The sequence below is a fragment of the Siniperca chuatsi genome, linkage group LG3 (assembly GCF_020085105.1).
Source record: "Siniperca chuatsi isolate FFG_IHB_CAS linkage group LG3, ASM2008510v1, whole genome shotgun sequence".
NCBI classification, from domain to species: Eukaryota; Metazoa; Chordata; class Actinopteri; order Centrarchiformes; family Sinipercidae; genus Siniperca; species Siniperca chuatsi.
In genome coordinates, this window is record NC_058044.1 from 16,577,674 (window position 1) to 16,593,756 (window position 16,083).

At 41.9% G+C, this 16,083-nt stretch overlaps 1 protein-coding gene across 18 annotated transcripts in view; it reads right to left on the minus strand.

Moving 5' to 3' along the window:
- Positions 1–16,083, minus strand: part of LOC122873220 (ankyrin-3-like) — a 77,530-nt gene that overhangs the window by 4,851 nt on the left and 56,596 nt on the right. For 16 of the 18 annotated variants that reach the window (XM_044189642.1, XM_044189638.1, XM_044189643.1 and 13 more), the window contains 7 exons: positions 15,872–15,949; positions 15,528–15,659; positions 15,056–15,196; positions 14,730–14,940; positions 14,273–14,351; positions 888–2,711; positions 319–408 (listed from right to left, as the gene is read on the minus strand). In XM_044189642.1, coding sequence (XP_044045577.1) covers positions 319–408; positions 888–2,711; positions 14,273–14,351; positions 14,730–14,940; positions 15,056–15,196; positions 15,528–15,659; positions 15,872–15,949 — 2,555 coding nt within the window. The remainder of the gene's footprint in view (positions 1–318; positions 409–887; positions 2,712–14,272; positions 14,352–14,729; positions 14,941–15,055; positions 15,197–15,527; positions 15,660–15,871; positions 15,950–16,083) is intronic. The other 2 variants (XM_044189648.1, XM_044189647.1) reach the window with 1 other exon arrangement.

The following is a 16,083-nucleotide window of genomic DNA, read 5'->3' on the forward strand; positions in this document are numbered from 1 at the left end:
ACTTTAGGATACAGGAAACTTGCATTTTCAAGGAAAAGGTTAGGTTGTCAAATAAACCATCAAAGAAGTGCTCACAGCAGCATAAAACACCTCCATGAGGTTCAGCCATCTATGCAAATCAAGTGGTAGGTTTCTTATAAAACCTAATATAATCTTCAAATACAAATGTTTCACCCATTTTGATGAGACTTAAGGTTGTTAGACAGTAAACATTTTAACTTGTCAGTGAAGACCTAGCCTGGTTAAAGTTGCACTCTATAAGTTACATCCTCCATGCTCATTTAAAACTCAATCAATCAATCATGCTAAATCAGATACCTGAATGATAACTCTCCTTCGCACTATTCTGGTGGTCAAAAATTCATCATCTGAACTTTCAGACATTGATCCGAGCTCTGCGGTGATCTCCTGACCAAGCAACATAAATCCATTAAGATTTAATGAATGACAAAATATGAATGCTATGTTTGCAGCAAAGCAAGCAATAAGCAGAGTGATATGGTGTACTTTCCAGTATTTTAGTGTTTTACAATTAATTTTCATATCTTACATAGGAAAGTACAACATTGCAGTCAGTAACTTGGAAAAAACGTTTGCAAAACATACCATGCTTTTATTTAGAATTAATATGGTAATTGCTGATGAAAAAAACATGTAACTTATGTTACTGTGAGTGATACAGCTGGTTACAAGCAGCAAAGTGACATGCTGAGTTAGGACTGGTTAAATTTGAAATCAAAACAAAATAAGGGTTATAAGGAGTTACAGATCCCATCCATGTGGCCAGAGGGTTAGCAGTCATTCCTCTGAAGCAAATATAGTATTTGGTTAAGCTCAGCTCTGGGAAAAGCTTGCAGGTTGGGGTGGTTTACCAAATTTCATCTTACCCTTGTCAGATAATTATCAGTATCATCATATGCCCCAATTTCACAGACACGAGGCGGTTGTGAAGCCTCACACAGGGTAAATTCTTCATCCGATGCTTCTGAATAGTGTAATAATTCTTTAGCCTCTTCCTGTACATTATGAAGAGACTCATGGACAAAAGGAGCATCTTCATAATCTTCACTTCCAGAGGACAACAGGGCTTGTCGATTCACCTTTTCTAGCACTCTAGGATAGCTAGGATGATCCTGGGGCTGATCTCCATTTAACCTGGTGCTTGTCTCAGTTTCATCAGGCTCAGTCTCTGAGAAATCTGACGCAGCCTGTTTGCAGTCAAAGTAAGGCTCTGCATCAGAGTATTCAAATGTTGGGCTGTCTGCACCACTATGCACAATTTTTGCATATTCTGGAGGCATGTGGGTATAGATGGTTGTGGTAGAAGAGATATCTGCATACCCAGGTGGGATGCTGTACTCCTCATCAGAGGTTGATGAAGTCATCTCTGCTTTGGGTGTAACTGAAGTGAGCTGAGAGGCAAAACACTCAGAGTCTACTGGAGTCAGAGATTCTTCTGAATGCTGTCTACTGGTCCTTGGCCTATCCTCATCTGAGGATATCGTCAAGTTCCATGGAGAGGGGTACACCATCAGTTCCTCAAAGCTAAATTGTCTTGCAGATGTAACTGTCTCCGGAGTCGAATCAGAAAGAGACTGAGAAGAGAAATCTTCACTCTGAGTGGCTTCAACAGAAGTTGCCTTCCATAAATATGGAAGTTGATCTTGGATATTCTGTGTTGATATTTCTTCTGTTACACCCATTGAGTCATTAGATGATATAGCTGATTCAAGTTCTTCTTGACTTGAATCTTCCTTACAAAGATTAGCGAGATGTTCCTCAGGTTTGTCAGATTGACTCTTTGCAGCTTCTTTGGGGAAAGACACTGAAGAAAATGTCTCAGTAGCATTTTCATCATATTTGCTGGAGTGGAATAAGTCCAAAGGAAAACTTGACTTCAGTGATGATTCTAGAACTTCACAAAATCTTTGGGGAGATTCTGGAATTGGAAGGGACTCAGTAGGGGATACAGACCTATCTTTACAACTACCAAGGCTTGATGGTACACTTGTCTCAGAGGTTTTTGTTAAATCAGGAGTGACTGAGACTACTATAGGTTTATCTTGAATGGATGTCTGGAAATGTGCAGGTTCTGTGATTGCTACATTTGTGTGGTTAGAAACTTCCGCAAGCTGTACATCAGATGACGTGCTGACTCTTAGGGTATCACTATCTTCTGTAGGGCATCGATCTTCAGGTGAAAGGTCTTCAAACTCATACATTTGATCATCTTCAGGGCTTTCATCACTAGATTCTGACAGAGGTGGGTAAAGTGTCTCTGGTCTAAACTTAAGTTTCATTTCCTCCAGATCTGACAGCAGCTGGTCAAGCTGAGGAGACCCAGACCCTGGTGGTGTTGGAGTGGACTCTGAGGACATGATGGTTTGGTCATCTGGACTGTCTTGAGCTGTTTGACAGAGGGAGTCTGGGATCACTGAGCTTGGTTCAGCTAAGCCATAATTTTCACTTTGTTTGGGGAATGACGATGATGAGATGAGTTTTTCATCTTTTTCCTGTGGTGAGCTACTTTTATTGGTCAATGTGATTTCAGATTGTGTTTTACTTAGGTCAAAGATACTTTTAGTGGAAAGTATGTTTGAATCATGTGCCAGGGATGGCATCTTAGTTGGAAAGACCTGACTCCATTCTAAATGAACATTTTTTTGTTTTGAAGATTCTGAAAGATTTGTCTTGGAAGATGTTGTTGATACCTGCAAGAAATGGTACAGTGGAGTGGGAGAAAATTATAAACAAATTTGATTTGTGATTTCTTTTGGTCATGAAAGGAAGACTCAAATGAAGGATGCATTTGTCAAGGAGAAGCTCAGGTTTTATACATTAGAGCAGTGTCTCAAATGAGGAAATTCACTTGTAACCCACTTGTGTTTAGGTCATTGCAATAGTATCTTATTTATGCTAATAAATGTTATTTAACAGGCCATTTACAATTTAAAATGCATTACATACATGTAATGACTGATTAAGATGCTGGAAAATTAAGATATTTAGGAAATATTCTTGATAATAGCATATTTGGAGATATTACATTGAGAACATCACTGACAACACATCATTTTACAATACTAAAAGCAGGGTACAAATGAACTTGAGTCAAAATCAAGATTTGGTGTAACATGAAGGTGGACATGCGTCATTTTCCACTAATTTCAAGTAAATGGTCGCTGCTCTGTCATAATATAGGGCAGGAAGCACTGCACTTGTGCAAAATGCTAAACCCACCAGTTTACAGTATTTGTCATAGTCAAATGCTACTATTGTCTGTTCTGCTGCTGGTCTGCTTCACATACTGATTTACTAACATAATTCAACATTTTGAAAAGCATATTGCAATAATTTTTGTAAAAATGATATGCCACTACACCAGGTAAAATAATTCAATCAAATACAACCAACCAGTGATGTTGTGTCCCCTGCCTAGACATTTGAGACGACAGAATATGGGAGGCAAAGTCTAGCTACAGACATGTAATAATGTCAACACATTTAATTTTGCAAATGAAATGAATTCGAAATTGAACTTCTTTGGATATGGCTTCCACTGGGGCATTGTCATGTTAGGAAACATTAGGGGCGCCAATGGAGTTGTATGACTCTGTGATCTGTTTTTATGTTTGTTCTGAAAGTAGTGGGAGCCTGTGTCTTACAAACAGGAAAGCAAACACAGCAGACAGTACATGCCTCTAGCTGTGGCAAGTACATCGATTGGTTAAGACTTTTATGGCTGTTAAACAAAGTTCTAAATAGAACTATGCAACTTATTGGAACTACAGTAGATTGTAATCTTAGAAAATACAAAATAAAGAAAATGTGTGGCATCTAGGTAAGATAAAATGAAGACACTTGAATCTCCTTAGGCTTGAAGCAGTCAAGTCAGGCAGTGTAATGGTATCACTAAGTCCATTGGTTAGCTCTTTATCTATGTAGCTTATGAGAACATTCCATATCAGGACAAGAAGCTCATGTCAATAAGATAGGGTCACTCTGTAATTTCCATTAGTTGTGCTTCACTAAAAGATCATTTCTTCTGCTCTAATGCAAACATGCCACAGCAAGACAGTGAAGCCTCTGGGTGTTATTAATAAAAGCTTGAGGCAAGAGTTCTACATTCTACACATTCACATTATTTATTGCCACATTTATTACTTTTGAAAGCAACACTGCATTCATTGCTGAGCAAGAGCTTGTGCTGTCTTACCGACACCAAGGAACTTTTGCTCTTGTCCTCGCTCATGGATTTTCTTTTCATGTTCTTGGAAAATGAATCTTGGGCGTGTGTCATCTTTAATTGTGATTCAGGGTTTGTCCATTTATGTTCATGCACACGTGGTCTTCGTTTAAACAATTCTCTTTGCTTGAGTTTGTTCATGGAAAGCCTCCTCCAGCCAGATAGCATGATGACATTCAAATTTTTGTTCTACAGATGGCATGTGACTCAACTCAGAGCAAAACTGGCTAACCCTGTTTTGTCTGCCCTGATCTAGTCTAGGTTCTTTGCTGTCCTGGGAGGAGGCCTGACAAAAAAGACAGGTCATTTGTGAGCTATGGTTGGTGACATCAGCATTTCAGGATGTGAATCTGTTATTGTAAGATTAAGTACTGTAGAATGGGATAGTGAGGAATCCTGTAATGGTTTGGAGTCTGGTATGATTTCAAAATTACAAGATTTGGCTGGGCTATGTGGCTCTCCCATGCTGACGTAAATCTTCAAATTAGTTTTGATCACAAGCCTTCTCAGACCATTTATCAACTGCATCTTCAAAGAAATTAACGTCATCACAGACATATTTTCCTTCATAGACTGGATCACGTATGTGTGCCATTAACACTAGAATGGCCACGACGGTCATTTTGACCTTTTTGAAATTTATATGCGTAATAACTTTGTTGAATGAAAAAATACAATCTTGCTGGTACCTGACTTTTCCTAAAAGTATTTGTATTTTTATTTACAATAGGTTTTATATAAATTAAACAAAAGGCAAAGAAAATATGATCATTTTTACCTATTTCGGCCATACGCAGTCAGAGTGACCGCAGTGACTTTTGCGCTATTCTATTGTTCTATTGTTCTATTGTGCTGGCCCCACAGCACACACGGCTCACGGCCTTCTTGTGTGTGTTTGACGATGGCATGCTGAAACACATCAGGGACTGCACTGTGGCTGAGGCACATCAGCACCGTGGTGACAGCTCATGACCTGACAATTTTGGCTGGCTGCGGATGTCAATTCAAAATCCATGCTGAACGGGGCTCCATTTCTGGGAAAAGAGGAGACGCGGAGCCTAGATCAGCTCGTGAGAGAAAGTGTGGAGCTGAAACTGGGGAGCCATTCCTGGGTAAGGGAAGAAATATTACCAGATAATTTCTTCACTTCTATGAAACTGGCCACCGCCTTACAGGCCAAGAAGACCAGCCTAGTTGAAAACCTGGGGAAAACTAAGCGTGAGCCCCCCTCCGCAAAAGAGCAAGCGGAGCTGTTCAGCACAGAAGGTGTGCCATGTATAGATGCGACGTTCACCATCTACCAGGGAAAGCCGAGCAATAATGTATGTTTGCTGAGCTCCGTGCACACAAGCGTGGGCATCACCGATGGGCTGAAGGCAAAGTGGGAGCCGGTGACACTGGTGTGAATATAGCGTATGCAATAATTACGGTTTACTATATGCGATGATATGAATATTGATAAATGTATAATTAAAGTGTTATTTGTTTTTTAAAAGATATCCTAACACAATAAATGCATTAATCTCCCATTTGGGTAATTTATCATTAGAAATTATAGAGTATGGAATCTAGCGGTCAAAATGACAAGTCAAGGAATGATTGTGTGTACTCATTATCTGATGGCATATTGCTGAAGGACATCAGCAATATTTCACTGTAATTCACTGTCAAACTCAATGGACTCAGGAGAATCTGGTCTGATCTCATCAAACAAAGTATCGAGACATGAATCAGTATAATCTCTCCAGAATTATATAGTCTGGTGAAACAGATCTGTTTTCTGACAAATGCATGTAATAACAAGGTTTACAGTTGAACTGGGGAATTTGTGAGTCAGGAGATAAGGCAGTGAATTCATCACATGAGGCAAACGATTCTGGAGAAGGTAGCCTCTGGTCAGTGAATAAGGAGGTTGAATATAAAGCATTTCCATCATCTGGATGTAATATTTTAGGTGATGATAGCCTATACTCTACTATACTATAGCCTATAAGAATCGCTATGACATGGTGGTGAAAGAGAATCAGTGATCACAGCACTTTTGTCATCTGATGTGGTATGAAAACTAGAAGAAAAGCTTGAAAAACGTTCTGCAAACCAGGTGGCTATAATGTTGAAATGTTTTTGTGGTGGAATGTTGATCATGCAAGACTGTTTTTAAGGGTTCAGTTAAAAAATTATTTCAGGAAAGAATATTTTCCCTTATACATTGGATCATACAAATGTGACATAAAGTTCTTAAGGACAGGCTTACGTCTTTTCCTGTGTTCCGAAGAATATGTTGTGGAGTTTGATGACATGGATTCAGAAGGGTCAAGTTTGATATAAATCAGTTTTTTCTGTGACTCGTGTACTGAAGTAGAGCCTTCAGCAGAAAATGATTTCATTTCAGATAAAAAGTAGCTGAGGGAGGTTGGATTTTCTTCAAACAATGAAGTTGATTGTTTTTCAAGTGTGATGCCCCGCACAAAAGCGGCATATGTAAGAGGTCTAGCAGCGGAAAGTGGTGGGGATGCATTTACAGTTACGCTTGTGTGTTTAGCTTCCAACTGTGAAGTAAGTGAATCTGGAGAATCTGGTCTGTTGGCGTCAAACAATTCCTCGAGACAAAATCCGGAATACTCAACATCTGACAGTGTTGAAAGAGGTGATACTGGTCTACTTTCAGAGTACTGTAAGTAATAGTTACAATGTTGACTCTTCATCTGGCCACATGTCATGCGAGGAGACCAAGAGCGCTGCTCAACTGACGCAACGGATTCTGGGGAGGATGCTCTAAAGTCCTCCAACCAGTCTTGCAGGAGCGAAAAGTCCAAATCGGAAGACATGGATTCCGGGGACAATGCCCTGCTATTAAATAACTTATCAAGTTCAAAGTCCGATAAAACTGACTGCGGGGACTCTGGTCTGGTCTCATCAAACAGAGATTCCAGACACAAATCAGTACCTTCCCATTCGGAAAATGTTGATTCTGGTGTAAACGAGCTGTGCCTTGAAAATTCCACATCGTAGCCGATATGTGGAGATCTGAACTGAGGAACAGGTGAGTCAGAAGAGAGGGGCCTAAGTTCACTTTGAGACGCCAATGACTCGGGAGACTGTGGTCTTAACTCAATCACCCAATCGTCTATGGAAGAGTGAGCGCACTCCTTGTCTGACGACACTGACGCAGGCCACAGAGGTCTCATTTCAAACGATTTGATGTTCAAAGAAGTGTCTGCATGTTTTTGATGTGTAATGCCCCGCACAATATCTGCATATGTAAGAGGTCTAGCAGCGGAAAGTGGTGGGGATGCAGTTACAGTTACACTCGTGTGTTTAGCTTCCAACTGTGAAGTAAGTGAATCTGGAGAATCTGGTCTGTTGGCGTCAAACAATTCCTCGAGACAAAATCCGGAATACTCAACATCTGACAGTGTTGAAAGAGGTGATACTGGTCTACTTTCAGAGTACTGTAAGTAATAGTTACAATGTTGACTCTTCATCTGGCCACATGTCATGCGAGGAGACCAAGAGCGCTGCTCAACTGACGCAACGGAATTGGGGGAGGATGCTCTAAAGTCCTCCAACCAGTCTTGCAGGAGCGAAAAGTCCAAATCGGAAGACATGGATTCCGGGGACAATGCCCTGCTATTAAATAACTTATCAAGTTCAAAGTCCAATAAAACTGACTGCGGGGACTCTGGTCTGGTCTCGTCAAACAGAGATTCCAGACACAAATCAGTACCTTCCCAGTTGGAAAAGGTTGATTCTGGTGTAAACGACCTGAGCCTTGAAAATTCCACATCGTAGCCGATATGTGGAGATCTGAACTGAGGAACAGGTGAGTCAGGAGAGAGGGGCCTAAGTTCACTTTGAGACGCCAATGACTCGGGAGACTGTGGTCTTAACTCAGTCACCCAATCATCTATGGAAGAGTGAGTGCACTCCTTGTCTGACGGCACTGACGCAGGCCACAGAGGTCTCATTTCAAACGATTTGATGTTCAAAGAAGTGTCTGCATGTTTTTGATGTGTAATGCCCCGCACAATATCTGCATATGTAAGAGGTCTAGCAGCGGAAAGTGGTGGGGATGCAGTTACAGTTACGCTCGTGTGTTTAGCTTCCAACTGTGAAGTAAGTGAATCTGGAGAATCTGGCCTGTTGGCGTCAAACAATTCCTCGAGACAAAATCCGGAATTTTCAACATCTGACAGTGTTAAAAGAGGTGATACTGGTCTACTTTCAGAGTACTGTAAGTAATAGTTACAATGTTGACTCTTCATCTGGCCACATGTCATGCGAGGAGACCAAGAGCGCTGCTCAACTGACGCAACGGATTCTGGGGAGGATGCTCTAAAGTCCTCCAACCAGTCTTGCAGGAGCGAAAAGTCCAAATCGGAAGACATGGATTCCGGGGACAATGCCCTGCTATTAAATAACTTATCAAGTTCAAAGTCCGATAAAACTGACTGCGGGGACTCTGGTCTGGTCTCATCAAACAGAGATTCCAGACACAAATCAGTACCTTCCCAGTTGGAAAATGTTGATTCTGGTGTAAACGACCTGAGCCTTGAAAATTCCACATCGTAGCCGATATGTGGAGATCTGAACTGAGGAACAGGTGAGTCAGGAGAGAGGGGCCTAAGTTCACTTTGAGACGCCAATGACTCGGGAGACTGTGGTCTTAACTCAGTCACCCAATCGTCTATGGGAGAGTGAGCGCACTCCTTGTCTGACGACACTGACGCAGGCCACAGAGGTCTCATTTCAAACGATTTGATGTTCAAAGAAGTGTCTGCATGTTTTTGATGTGTAATGCCCCGCACAATATCTGCATATGTAAGAGGTCTAGCAGCGGAAAGTGGTGGGGATGCAGTTACAGTTACACTCGTGTGTTTAGCTTCCAACTGTGAAGTAAGTGAATCTGGAGAATCTGGTCTGTTGGCGTCAAACAATTCCTCGAGACAAAATCCGGAACATTCAACATCTGACAGTGTTGAAAGAGGTGATACTGGTCTACTTTCAGAGTACTGTAAGTAATAGTTACAATGTTGACTCTTCATCTGGCCACATGTCATGCGAGGAGACCAAGAGCGCTGCTCAACTGGCCTTAACGGATTCTGGGGAGGATGCTCTAAAGTCCTCCAACCAGTCTTGCAGGAGCGAAAAGTCCAAATCGGAAGACATGGATTCCGGGGACAATGCCCTGCTATTAAATAACTTATCAAGTTCAAAGTCCGATAAAACTGACTGCGGGGACTCTGGTCTGGTCTCATCAAACAGAGATTCCAGACACAAATCAGTACCTTCCCAGTCGGAAAAGGTTGATTCTGGTGTAAACGACCTGAGCCTTGAAAATTCCACATCGTAGCCGATATGTGGAGATCTGAACTGAGGAACAGGTGAGTCAGGAGAGAGGGGCCTAAGTTCACTTTGAGACGCCAATGACTCGGGAGACTGTGGTCTTAACTCAGTCACCCAATCGTCTATGGAAGAGTGAGCGCACTCCTTGTCTGACGACACTGACGCAGGCCACAGAGGTCTCATTTCAAACGATTTGATGTCCAAAAAAGTGTCTGCATGTTTTTGATGTGTAATGCCCCGCACAACATCTGCATATGTAAGAGGTCTAGCAGCGGAAAGTGGTGGGGATGCAGTTACAGTTACGCTCGTGTGTTTAGCTTCCAACTGTGAAGTAAGTGAATCTGGAGAATCTGGCCTGTTGGCGTCAAACAATTCCTCGAGACAAAATCCGGAATTTTCAACATCTGACAGTGTTAAAAGAGGTGATACTGGTCTACTTTCAGAGTACTGTAAGTAATAGTTACAATGTTGACTCTTCATCTGGCCACATGTCATGCGAGGAGACCAAGAGCGCTGCTCAACTGACGAACGGTTCTGGGAGGATGCTCTAAAGTCCTCCAACCAGTCTTGCAGGAGCGAAAAGTCCAAATCGGAAGACATGGATTCCGGGGACAATGCCCTGCTATTAAATAACTTATCAAGTTCAAAGTCCGATAAAACTGACTGCGGGGACTCTGGTCTGGTCTCATCAAACAGAGATTCCAGACACAAATCAGTACCTTCCCAGTTGGAAAAGGTTGATTCTGGTGTAAACGACCTGAGCCTTGAAAATTCCACATCGTAGCCGACATGTGGAGATCTGAACTGAGGAACAGGTGAGTCAGGAGAGAGGGGCCTAAGTTCACTTTGAGACGCCAATGACTCGGGAGACTGTGGTCTTAACTCAGTCACCCAATCGTCTATGGGAGAGTGAGCGCACTCCTTGTCTGACGACACTGACGCAGGCCACAGAGGTCTCATTTCAAACGATTTGATGTTCAAAGAAGTGTCTGCATGTTTTTGATGTGTAATGCCCCGCACAATATCTGCATATGTAAGAGGTCTAGCAGCGGAAAGTGGTGGGGATGCAGTTACAGTTACACTCGTGTGTTTAGCTTCCAACTGTGAAGTAAGTGAATCTGGAGAATCTGGTCTGTTGGCGTCAAACAATTCCTCGAGACAAAATCCGGAACATTCAACATCTGACAGTGTTGAAAGAGGTGATACTGGTCTACTTTCAGAGTACTGTAAGTAATAGTTACAATGTTGACTCTTCATCTGGCCACATGTCATGCGAGGAGACCAAGAGCGCTGCTCAACTGACGCAACGGATTCTGGGGAGGATGCTCTAAAGTCCTCCAACCAGTCTTGCAGGAGCGAAAAGTCCAAATCGGAAGACATGGATTCCGGGGACAATGCCCTGCTATTAAATAACTTATCAAGTTCAAAGTCCGATAAAACTGACTGCGGGGACTCTGGTCTGGTCTCATCAAACAGAGATTCCAGACACAAATCAGTACCTTCCCAGTCGGAAAAGGTTGATTCTGGTGTAAACGACCTGAGCCTTGAAAATTCCACATCGTAGCCGATATGTGGAGATCTGAACTGAGGAACAGGTGAGTCAGGAGAGAGGGGCCTAAGTTCACTTTGAGACGCCAATGACTCGGGAGACTGTGGTCTTAACTCAGTCACCCAATCGTCTATGGAAGAGTGAGCGCACTCCTTGTCTGACGACACTGACGCAGGCCACAGAGGTCTCATTTCAAACGATTTGATGTCCAAAAAAGTGTCTGCATGTTTTTGATGTGTAATGCCCCGCACAACATCTGCATATGTAGGTCTAGCAGTGGAAAGTGGTGGGGATGCAGTTACAGTTACGCTCGTGTGTTTAGCTGCCAACTGTGAAGTAAGTGAATCTGGAGAATCTGGTCTGTTGGCGTCAAACAATTCCTCGAGACAAAATCCGGAATACTCAACATCTGACAGTGTTAAAAGAGGTGATACTGGTCTACTTTCAGAGTACTGTAAGTAATAGTTACAATGTTGACTCTTCATCTGGCCACATGTCATGCGAGGAGACCAAGAGCGCTGCTCAACTGACGCAACGGATTCTGGGGAGGATGCTCTAAAGTCTGTCAAAAATGCTGACTTTGGAGAATCCTGTCTTGTTTCATACACTGCGTTTTTAAGGCATACCTTAGTATATAGTTGTCCTAAGCATTCATCTGACTGTGGCTGTAATGTGTTCCTTCCATCTTCAACTATTGTATAATTCCACACTGTTTTTGCAGTTTTAAGTAAGGACGCTTCCGTGTTTGACGTTGGAGCTATTTTATTTGGAAACTCTAAAATGTATTTTGGTCTCTCCAACAAGTTAAAGACCATTGGTTTGGGTGATGGTAGTTGGTAATACATATGACAAGTTTCAACAGATTGATCTGGTGATGGTATGCCTTTAAAAGATTGTGGTTTCAACTTAGAAAAGCAGTAATCAAGGAAAGATTGACTACTTTCCTCATCTGGTTTTGTGGTTTCAGATGACAGCGGTCTGACCTGAAATGACTTTTTTGTTTTCCTTGAGCAGTCTGAATCTGCACTATGGATACTTTTGACATCTTCATGTGTAAGATATTTTGCAGCTGAAACAGCTGTTGTAAACAGAGGTGCCGATTCTTCAGCTTTTACATGCCATGTCATTGAATCTGGTGCATCTGTGCTTTTTTCATCCCACCATTCATCAAGAGGTGATGAAGAAGAATATTGCAAATCATCACATTTTATATGATTGTACTGTGAACCTGACAAATCTGGTTGGAGATAACCATTTGATGTGAGTGATTCCTCAGGGAGAGGTGGATCATGATCTGAAGCTACTAAATCTGGTGTTAAAGGGCTACCTTGACCCACTTCCTCACCACCGATTGTAGTGTATGGAGCTGATGTCAGTAGTGGTAAGGGTGGATTTCCTCCTGAATATAATAAATAATAATCACAATACTGACTCATAAGTTGGGCACGGATAGGTTCTGAGAGCAAGAGTTCAAGAAATGAGAAACTGCACTGAGAAGCCTGAGATTCTGGTGAGGATGGTCGGCAATCTGAAGATCCATATCCATGGATAGATGTCATTGAGTCAGGTGAAGATGCTCTACTATCAAGAGAAACATCTTCAAGCATAAAATCATCACACTCAGTATCTGATGTGACAGATGAGAATACTCTGAACTCTCTCTTTATCTGTAGACCTTCAGGTATAGGTGGAATATATTTAGGTACTTGAGAGTCAGGGGACAGTGGCCTATACTTTTTCCAAGACTCAAAGGACTCAGAACAAAGGGAGTGTGATATTACAGCAGTGGCAAAATCTTCAGAACTTTCGAACAGTGGTTCACATGCATATGTATGTGATCGACTGGGGTGTAATTTATTTTCACTGAAAATAATTGTAACGTCTGGTGAACTACATGCATCAGATCTTGGAGAGAGTGCCCCGCTGTCATCCAATATACTGGTAAAGTCAGGTAAGACCCTTCCCCACCCCTGTGGAGAGTCAGGTGACATTGCCCTATAATCACCAATTGACATGACAGAGTCAGGGGATGACAATCTAGATATGTGGTCATCTAATATCCATGCCTCTGCAGGGAAGAGACCCCTTTCGTTAGCAGGTGAAAATGAGCCACACTGATTCCCAGATGCAAAAGAATCAGTGGTCAAAGGGCTGTACTCTATACAAGTGGAAGGTAATGTCACATCTTGCTCAGATGATTGTGAAGCGAGATGGGTGATAGGCAGGAAAAGGCTGGAAGAGGCAGTCTTCTGCTCAGAGATGTAGGATGTCTTTGCCCTAACTATGACATGGTCACTGATTGGACTAACAGAACAGCAATTATGGTACCTATCAGTTGAGTCACAAGCCATGTGAGCAGGGCTACCTGTTGTCAGATTGTGTGGCAAATTGGTCTTTGGTACCTTCATTTTGAATGGTTTCACCATGCTGTACTTAGCTGCAGCAATAATGGGTTCAATTGACTGGACATCATTATCATCAATGAAGGGCATGTTTTCCGGATACCCATCGCTGTATACTTGGGGTTTTGTGTTTTCTTCCTTGCTTGACTTGAAGGGTTTGAAGCCCATATTCACACCAGAAACCTGTGGGACCTTGTCATGACCATACAGTACTTTGAAGAATTGGGCTGTGACCTCATCAGTAAACTTCTGAGAGAGGCTACTTTTTTGAGCTACATCTGTGTCATCTTCAGTCATGGCCAAAGTTGCTTGGTGGTCCTCTGGTGGCAAGTCTAACAGGCTAGAGTCAGAGATTCTTCTGACAATGGTTTTAGCTGTGTCTCTATTACCAAGCTGTGTTGTATAGCTAAACTCATCACAAAGCTCACTGAAGTCAGTCTCAGCTTGGTCTGACTCAGATAGGCTCAGACCAAAGTCTCTGATAGATACAGATGATGATAACTTCAGAATTTCAGGTGATTGCCCTTGCTCATCTTCACAACCACAATGCTTCAGTGGTAAGGTTTGGCTGCAGTCATCTTTGACTTGGCACTGAGTGCCACCTTGGACAGGCCTGATGAAATGAACTTCAACACTGCAGCAATCTTGCTGGTCTTTCACTTTTGGGTCATAAACCTGAGTTGCTTGGCTCCCCAATGCTGCTTCTTTTGAAGTGGGAAGCGTACTTACTTGCTCATCCGAGTTGTCGTAACTTGTAGGTTCTTGTGTAATTACATCCTCGGAAGTCCACAGGTTAGGATTCAATTCACTGTAACACAAAAGAAGCCTAGGTCACAAATAAGACTTTGCATGAATGTGATATGTCAAAGCCCTAATCTAACAATACTAAAGGGCAACACCCACAAACAATGGGTGCGGGGCAAATACCTGCACCCACTGTGTTCTATGTAAGCATGCACACTGGTGGTGTCAGGATATGGCACTGTTCTATATCCCTGCATCGACATGCTGGGAAATATTGACATCCAGAAAAGCAGCAGTTTTGACTACTTTATATTTTTATGCCTATGTGGTGTGACTGGTGTGTACTATGGGTGTCAGTTGAAGCTTGTCAAATTATGTGACACTACATTATGCTGGAGATGTGTGTTGCACATTCAAGAATAATTTCAAATTAATAATTTACTGTGGGATCTCAAGCTCCTCCAACAGGTCACCATGCATGCTCTCTGAGTGGATATGTCCAACAGGCTCTGCCCAGGAAGGAATATCCAGTAGGGAAGCAACTGAGAGGTCCTCTTCAGAAACGGCAGGGGGTGGTCTGCGGTCTGACTCCACCCTTCTCACAATTCTGGGGCTGTCTGCATCCTCTTGCACTGAAGATAGGGCTACTGACACTGAAAAACACACACACATGATGAATAATAGTGCAAGCAAATACACAAATAGAACCTGGTGTTAGATAGAGCCTTCATATTGGTTGCTGAATTGAATGTTTAGAGGTGTTACTACCTTCACTATGATCCAGTGTCTTCTCTATCTCTGCATAAGTTCTAGATGTTTGCTCTTGGACTGACTTGTTCATCTGGGTTTCAATAAGATGGACGATGTCCATGCGGTTGATCTTGGTTAGTCTCTTAATCAGACAGTCCTCTGTGGAGCATTTATCAATCATTAATAGACTGTAAGAAAGCCTTCAATTAACATAACAAAGAAATTATTTAATTGCAAATGTAAGATTACATTGAATCTACATTATGAATATAGGTCTAATAAATACACAAATCATTTGATGATATTCAAATCCAAAGATAAAATTATTAATTTTACAAGCTGTGTTCACAGAATTGCCTAGAGTGCATGAAAGTAAAAATCTAATAGTGCATTCATTGTCTTCAACCAAATTAGCAATGTTTATAGGATTTGTATTGACAAATGCTAGTAAAATGTAAATTGAAATCTGTCAGACCAAAATGCCATGTACCTGTGGCATGTTTGCCTTCCCGCTCAACCCAGCGCTGCAGCAAGGCATGGCTCTGCTCTTGGAGGGAATTAGGATTCTCTGTTCTCACTAATTGGATATCATCCTCACTGAATTCCAGTTCTCTTGCGAGCTCTGGGGTGATATATAACAAAACAAGGGATGAAAATGTATAAAATCTTGAACATATTTTGTGTGTTTTGCTGCTAAGAACATGGATACTACATTTTCAGCTATTCCCCCAGTTTTGCTCACAAATACATCAGTTCCAATTCAAACAAAATGCACTACATATTGCTTTTCCCTACATTGAAAACAGAAAATAACTGCATTATTTTACAGCTTACCAGTCCAGCTGAAGCCAAGAAGATCTGCAATGATAGCTAATGTCTCCTCTTTCCTGTCAGCATCATCCTGCCAATCCACTAAAAAATGCCGTCAGAGCCAAACATTAAATCTTATATCATGGTCAGTTCAAGGTGTAAAATACCATTAATCATATATCTCAAAGTAAAACATTTTTCACATTGCAGGTACCAGTCATGTAAAATATACTTTG